At 39.4% G+C, this 8,597-nt stretch overlaps 1 protein-coding gene across 2 annotated transcripts in view; it reads left to right on the plus strand.

Annotated features, from left to right (window-relative positions):
• Positions 1-7,184, plus strand: part of neurl1aa (neuralized E3 ubiquitin protein ligase 1Aa) — an 85,623-nt gene extending 78,439 nt beyond the window's left edge. For both annotated transcript variants that reach the window (XM_084364668.1, XM_084364669.1), the window contains exons 5-6: positions 2,187-2,336; positions 3,970-7,184. In XM_084364668.1, coding sequence (XP_084220794.1) covers positions 2,187-2,336; positions 3,970-4,211 — 392 coding nt within the window. In that variant the 3' untranslated portion in view covers positions 4,212-7,184. The remainder of the gene's footprint in view (positions 1-2,186; positions 2,337-3,969) is intronic.
• The last annotated feature ends 1,413 nt before the right edge of the window (positions 7,185-8,597 follow it).

Raw genomic sequence — 8,597 nt, forward strand, 5'->3', positions numbered from 1 at the left:
TCAATTTCAACTTAGGGCTTTCCAGACCCAGTTCAGTTTACCGTAGAAAATTACATTTATCGTGACAATTTGACATATGTAGTCAGGTAGCGGGGATAGTTTTTAATGCCAAGCAGGTTACAGAAGAGAGAATAAATTGGGAGTTTGCTTGTGATGGTATACCAACCTGTCAGTGCTGATCAGTGTATTCTTATACTTGTGGACCGTCTTGTATCTAAACATAGACAATGGGCAGAGCATCTCATGTGTTCTGCTTGGCTAAAAATGCATTTACTTACGGTGCTCTAGGTGACCTGTTATATAATGTTACACACTGTACATACAGTACAAATCATACACATGCATAGCTGAGGGGGCTCAGAAGCACCAGGGCAACCCCTGGTATGCAAACAAAAGAGATTCTTGACCCCCCCAGCCCTGAAATGCCACATGAAACAGCTCCTGATATAGAATTATGCGCAGCAGTGACATGACGACTCACCAACTGTAACAGAAACACGGCTGCTGTTTATGAGCTGGCAGTTATTATAGGACAGTTTCTCTAAATTCCAATGACCCATTATTGGCATGGCCCTAAAGTGAAGCAGGCCTGTGTCTGCTGGCCCTGGGCATCAGTTGGATTGATTAGACTGCTGGTGCAGATGGCATGCAGCCTGGCAGACTGCTGGGGCATTCGTTAGTGTGGGGCTGTCATGATGTTACTGGTCAGTGTTGACAGTGACTCTGCCACACCAGATGACTCTGGTTTCACAGACACAACATGAAATGTTCCTCAGTAACATTCACCACTGTGGAGTGATGCTCTTTGAAAAGACGAGCAGGTCCTGAAATAGGATGCATAAATATCTGCTGTGCACACAGTAGCTGATTTCTGATGCAGTTTTTAGTGTGCTATTTTTTGACAGCGAGCTGCAGGGCAGGTAATTAAAGTAATCAGCACTTACACTGAGAAGCAGTAAAGCATTGGATAGGAATTCTTTGTTGTTGATTACATGCTTGCTCTGCAAGACAACTAATTTGCATATTAATTTGTTGTGTATTTTGGCGCCTCTGCACTACCTGTAATGGTAAACTACTGAAGCTATTTTATATCATTAGACATTGACTGTGGCAAATACTTGGACAGACTATAAAGAAAAGATCAAAATCGATACAGCAGAACCGAAGACATGACCTGATGCCTACATTACCCAGAAAGCAACTTAGCTTCACTGGAGGCAATTTAACAGATTACATGCAGCTTCTTGTAGAGCCACAAAAGGCTTAATACTGCTTTTTTCACATAATGCACTAGTAGTCCTCAAAACCTGTAAATACGGTTTAATGTGTAAAATTGGTGGAATTACCCTTTAAGTCCAACACTGACTCTTCTTTTAGCTCTGTTTTGGTCTTCATCTACTGCTAAGAGAAGTGTCTGGCTGTTTAGGTGCTAAATGTTCCACTCCTCTTCAGTGGCTAGCCTCTAAGTACACAGCTGTTTGGTGCTAGTAACGGTGTGTCCACTGGGACCGTCAGAGCTTTTTCACTGAAAACAAGTGCCTGCATCTGGACACAAAACTGACAAGAGCTTGTTTACAGTTAAAACATTGAGCAAAAAGAAGCTAAAAGGTCGTAGAAATCAGGTCAAATAAAACGTATCTGTCGATCCATCATGACGAGCGACACCTTTGACATTAGACGTAGTCATTTGACCCATTGGTAATGAATTGACTCCTTTGACTCCAGATTGTCACGTCAAACATACTGTGGCCTTTAACAACCTGGCCTGTCTTTCTAGGCATCATTGGCAACATGTGCTCCCCAAACCTGTTCTTGGAATTCCCATTTGTTTTCCGGCCATCATGTAAATATAGGATATGGAAAGAATGAAGGACGCCAACTCTGTTTTGAAATACACTTTCCCAAAAAAGAAAGGCAAGAGCTCTTGTCTTTAGTGATGAATATGTGCTCACTTCTAAAATGACTGCTCTTACAGATTGGAGTGCTCTCTGCACTCTCATGACTATAAATGTAACACCTAGATAGTGGGGAAAAGTGAGTCCTGCTTCAGTTCATTGTCCGTACCTATGTACCCTTTCAGCATGTGCTACAGAGACAGATGAAACTACATTTATTGGTTGCTGGAGTAATTATAGTTCTGATTAAACATAAACATCTAACCTCCTGCCTTAATCTGCTCCAACTAGGTTCCACTCATGTCGGGGATCCACGGACCACGTCGAACCCCAGCTCGCCCTCCTCCTCTCCACACACCCCCAGCACCCTGGGCAGTGGCAGTTCTGATCCAGTGCTGAACGGAGGCCTGTGCTCTGCAGCGTATTGCAGCTCAGCAGGGGGTAGGTACACCCAGATAGAGAGCTACTAGTATGGAAGCAGATAATCTATCACCTCACAGGGGACTGAGTGGAAGCCATTAAGGGATAGTGAGCAGATGTCATCCTGCAATAGTTGGAAACAATGGCCAGCGCTTCATGGTCCCACCGCTGCTGCAGCTGCAGCTGGATGTGTAAGCGTGTTGAGCACGTATCATTATGTCACATAGCTGGGTTATGTAAATGGGCCTGATGCAATGTCTTTTTTTGAGATAGTTCAAGACATAAACCTGATACAAAACGTCCTAAATGGGGTTTTTGTTTTGTAGACTGATAATCAGGCTGAGATGCCATTGTGTGTCACTTCATTCAGTTAACTGGATGTTGTTTTCATGTTTGCAAATTTAAAAAGCACCCAATAGTCATAACTGTGTAAAAGTAAAGATATCGTGTTTTACTTTGATAAAAGTGAAAGTTACCCATATAAATAGTAGCTGAGTAAAGATCTTAAAGTGTCTGATATTAAATGTACTTCAGTATCAAAAGTAAGTGAAAGTAAATTATACATTTATTTACAAAAATGTATAAACTGCACATTGTGGGACGACCCAATTATCAACCTGCTCGTTTATCAGATCAAAAACTCAAAAGCATTTTTCTAATTATCTGAATCAGTGTTATTTTAATACAATTGTAGATCAGAAAAAGATTCCTGCACAATGTCCACTTCACTTGCAATTGAGTTTAATGACAACAATGTTTCAGTTCTTCATCAGGACCTGCATCTTATCTGTCAATGCATTGCAGATAAAATATATTAATTTAAAAATGCTCTGATGCAGCATGCAATCTGCAAAGTAACAAGTAACTAATGCTACCAAATAATGTAATGGAGTATAAAGAACACTGTTTGCTTCTAAAATCTAGGGGAAGTTTGTAAAGTAGCAGGAAATTGAAATACTCAAGTAGTACAAGTACAAGTGCCTCAAAATTGTACTTAAGTATACTGTAAACTTAAAAGTTCACTTTTTAAAAACGTTTTTACAACTTAAAATTGTTAGTCTACTTAACTTGGTATTTTTTTTAAAGTAAAGTCACTTTGTCAGATTTTACAGTGACAGTACTTGACTAAACTATAATGTTTAAAGATATATAGTTAAACATGTTTCTCCTGTGCTTTATTTATTTAGGCTACTGTGTTGCTTTGCTAGCATCTTTGATAAACCAAATATACCCACCAGCAACTTCTCACTGCCGGTCGGGCTAACTGCTACTGCTAGTTTAGGGTAAAGTCTGTGGCCTAACAGGGGTAGTAGGTCTCCAAGCTAACGCTAGTGAAAGTGTAGGTGTATACTTTAAAATACCATCATGAAAATGTTTTATAAAATGTTATGTTAACTGAGGTAGGAGTTATCCGCTGTTATTTCTATAGCCATCAGCAACAACATAAGACCTATTTGGAATTGTTGTTTTCTCTCTCGGCCCAACAGACAAACATACTCTAACAGTAGCAACACTTTATCACTACTACTTAATTACATTTCCATCTAGCTGTTTAAAAAATAAAGGTAAAAGTATGTATGAAACCAAGTCTAAATTTATTTGACTACTTTTCCCATCTTTCCTTATTTAACATTTTATTTCAATTTCACCACAGGAACAAACCCAAATTCACCGGTCAGCCTCCCCAAATCACCTACGTTCCCAGCGGGCCGTGGGACTTGGTCCGATGAGTGCTCTATCTGTTATGAGAATATGGTGGACACGGTCATCTACGCCTGTGGACACATGTGTCTGTGCTACACCTGCGGCATCAAACTCAAGAAGATGTCCAACGCCTGCTGCCCCATCTGCAGAAGGCAGATCAAAGACATTATCAAGACCTACCGGAGCACGTAAAGGGACAGACGGACAGACGGACTCCCTAGGAACAGCAGAATCCCAGAGTCAGGGAAAGAAATGTCTATGTTCAGGGATATGAACTCTGGTACTTTCATTTAGGATTTCCATACATGTATTGTTGGTTGGTTCTCTTGAATGACCTTTTCCAAAGCAGGTACTGCTTTACTTGAAAGGTCTCTTTACCTTCATAGTCGCTGTCACAGCCTCCCTGCAGAGGTGGCACATGATGTGGCAGTGGTTTTCCACAGAGAACTTAATTCTTACCCGAAGAGTGTTCGCTCTCTTATGATCTTGGAAGACTTTGAAGGAGAGAAACTGAACCAATTCCAAAATAATTTCATTTCTGGAGCCATGTTAAAGATTTAGGGACTTCCACCCATTTGCGCCAACGCAAATGAGTCACTTTGGGCTTGAAAGTCTCAATAATAGTTCTCTCAGAGGATGACTGAAGCTCTGAAATATGGCCTCACACCACAGCAGGTAATCGTCTCAGTATGTCACAACTTGTGTCTGTGTGTTACTGAGCATTGGAGAAGAGAAGTCACTGTAATACTGAAGTGATGGATTTCTGTATTTGTCGTGGTGATTATCAGTGAGTGATGTGCTTAGAGATGCAAGGCGGTGCTGAGTATATTAAGTAGGATTGTAACACATCTCGTGCTCGTATAATCTAATGTACCTTCATGGTAGTTCTATTGCAAACGTCGGTGGTAGCTATATTGTTGTGCTAGCTAGCTGCTTGCTCTGCAATGTGGTATGTTGCACTGAAATCAGCCTCGTCCTCTCAGAAAATGCCCCATTATTGATAGAGAGAATGAAAGACAGTCATCTTTAAACAATCTACAAACCTGCGTCCTGCAGACTCAGCAGCTCTGAATCTATGAAAGGAAACAGGAAGTGGAAAAAAACAGTAATTTGGGTTCTCCTCAGGGCCAGGGACCTTTTTTAAGATGTGAACTATTTCCCCAAACTTTACCTACACCCTTGCCTAATACACTGTGAGCACTCATGATGAATTGACAGGTCCTCTAAAATAGTTCCCATAACAACACATAAAGTCAAAGGATTGTTGCCATGGTATCAGAAGCCACCACAGATACAACACAGCCTCCTGCCTTAACCCACAGAAGATTCATTTGTAACATGCGGATGGATCGTATTCTGTGTTTTCTGCCATTTTCCAAAACCCTTGACAAATTACCAAATAATACCATTCTGTGTCACAAACAGTCACACAATGTTCACTCAGAGGAGAAAAAGCACAACAATTTAAAGTTATTTTTGTAAAAACAAATCCATGACATTTTCGATATTCAACTCTTAACATATTTAATATCCCTTGTCACAGGCCTTTCACCAGCAGCAAAGATCCTTTACAGAAGTCAGTTCAGGGGCAGGGTTATAAGAAAGTGTATTTTGAATATTTGTGTGATTGCTATCCCCTATGTTCAGTATTAAATGTACTGATAGAAATTTCAGCTGTAAATACACCACCTCAGCAGTAAGCCATAGCTTATCACAGGACATCACACAAAGCTGAGAGGCTGTTTTGTAAAAAAGATATTGTACTTCATTTTGTAGATAACCAACGAATGGGGCTCAAACCTATGCTGCTATGGCATTTGCCAGCTGTCCTTTCTGGGAAAATGCTGACAGTGATGTTTCACACATCCCTCCTCCCACATTACAGTTCGATTACGCTACTGCTTGAAGTGTTAATTCACATTTGAATGTTAACTTATGTATTTAGAGAGATTTTTATCAGTGTGCTTGATTTGAACAAAAACTTTTTTAATTTGTTGTGATTGATAATCATGATTCTACGATTTGTTTTCCTGTTAATCCAAAACCATGAGAATCTAAATTTATCCTTGTTTTCTAATAGTGATATTATAGAGAGTTGCTTGTACCTTGCCGCAATAAGAGATATTGCAGTACACAATCAAAACCTCATTGCTTTGGGGTGCAAGATAGAAACTCTTGGTTTTATTACAATCTTTGAATTTCAGGCTTTCTCTTTTGTTATTTATCTTCTTGTGTGTAAACCCATGTTAGGTAGCCCTATGTCCCATTCTGGTTTTATATCTCTTATCGTTATATAGTCTGAAAGCCATCACTGTATGGCAATGATAAATGTCACTTTATGATGCTACTGATTGTAATCTTGTAAATGTTTAGGCTGGCGTTGCTCTCTGAGACTCAAATGTGGCATGTTTTATTTTGTGCAGACACTCCGACCAAATCAAAAAATCATTGATTTCTTTTTCTTAATCTTTAATGCATTATATAAATGTCATTTCCTTGGTGTAAAACCCTGTGTTCAGTATGGGTTTTTTAACATTTACATCGATTTTTGGACCACATTCATTGAGAAACACAAACAACAGTTCAAATTAAGCTGAAAACAATTGGACTGAAGATTTCCATCTGTAAAATATTCTGTACACACCTTAATGAACAGATGTAATGCCAATTTTTATTTTTTATTTTATTTTTGCATCCACAGGCTCCTTGAATGTTACTGATCCTGTAATGTACTATTTATTTGTCCATCGATGATGTGTGGACTAATTCCTCCAGACCTTTTCAAGCTTTTCTTGCGTGTTTGCTTTTTTCTACATTGCCACTATACAGATAAGACTGCTGTGTGTCCAGCCAGTGGCACAGCAGCACATTTAGAGATTCTTTCTGTAACTCTTAGTACTTTTTGCCATGCATGAGTAATCTATTCACTCTGCGTGAACATCGGGACCAACAGTAGACGAGCATCAGAGTGGAAATCTGTTAGTGTTCATGTAGACTGGAACCAGTGGCTAGAAATACTATATATTTGTCCGTTGTTGTGACTCAGCAGCTGAAGTACTTTGCATACCTGTATTTTCTTTTGTTTTCATTTGAAACAGCAAGTGTTTGTTTGTGAGCTCTGTTCAGTGTGAGTCGGATGATTGGTTAATAAATTTTCCAGATGTGTTTGAGCAAAAATCATTTTGTTTCTTAACTGAAGTAACATTGACAGAGGTACATGAACACAAGCAAAAAACAACGTACTATATTTTGTGGAATACAAGACAGCCATAGTTGTAGGTTATGTACCTATAAGGGACAGTTCACACCAAAGAAGGAAGCGAGCATCACCAGTGAGCTAGAGCTAGCTAACATGCCAGCTCAGCCGAGGAGGACACCATTAATGTGTATATTCCATGCTTCCTTCTGTCTAGTGATACGGCTGGCAGAGAGACAGAAAATAGTTCCTACCTAAGCTGCTCACAATAAGGTCTGTGGATTACTTTTGAGGGAGCGGGTCGTGATTGTCATTGGTGTTTTTCACATGTATTTCTTGAGGCTTTGAGCACCACAAGCCACAAGTGCCATCTAGTTCCATTATATTTAAGAGGAGGCAGACATCTCTACGGCTGACATCTTCAAGATTCTACAACTCACACCAAAACATCTAGATGGATAAATAGCACTACAGGTAAGAGGAAAATATGTATTTTTGATTTTGAAAGAAGCACTTAGATTTACCATGACCAGGATGACTGAGAACTTTCATCAACAAGATTTTGATGTATCTATCAAAATTGGGGAATTGCAGGGAATTGCAGATTTGGGTGCCAGTTGTGTGTGGGTTTGTCACTATCAGTGACACCTTTTACATTACATATAATCATTTGATTCATTAATAACATAAAAATATCGATTAGTGCAGCTTTAACTGGAAATACTCCATTCGTTTTTCGTTTTTTCATCATTTGGTGTACTTGTACCAAGCACGGTCCAGCTAGAACAGAACCTAATCAAGCCATCTTTGAATAGTGTAAAGCTTTGGTCACTCCAGAGCCAGATTTATTCATGTTTCTTTGTCTTCTATAAAACCTCAAATGTGATGTTGTCCCAGATTACAACATTGGGAGATATAAACCTCTGTCTCTTGGACAGTAGCTGTCAGGCCCTTCTGCAGGATGGTTGAAGCTTAAGCTGCAGATTGATAAATGCCCACTGGCCCTGTGCAGAAGAGATGTTGCATGAGTCACTCAGGGCCTGCATATTAATGTCAGGTTTTACTTTTCATTATGCAATAGATTGAAAATTGACATTTCAGTGCAAGTGTTGAAGTAAAGTACCCTGTCTTTCTCCATTGAACGTTTTATAAGATGAGATTTATTCTTGTGAAAATGTATTTTATTTTGTGGATAAACGTATTTTATTCCCTGGTTTGTTCAGATATTTGAATATTTTCAGTAATTGTAATTTCATACATTACATTGTATGCTCCCCTTTGAGTTAAATCAGGGAGTGCATAACGTGGTGCACCTCCCCTTTAAGTTTAGGATGATTTAGATTGCAAAGTGATATGAGACAAATTGAAGTGATGTATCACCT

The sequence above is a fragment of the Pagrus pagrus genome (assembly GCF_965226575.1).
Source record: "Pagrus pagrus genome assembly, chromosome: 2".
Classification (NCBI taxonomy): domain Eukaryota; kingdom Metazoa; phylum Chordata; class Actinopteri; order Spariformes; family Sparidae; genus Pagrus; species Pagrus pagrus.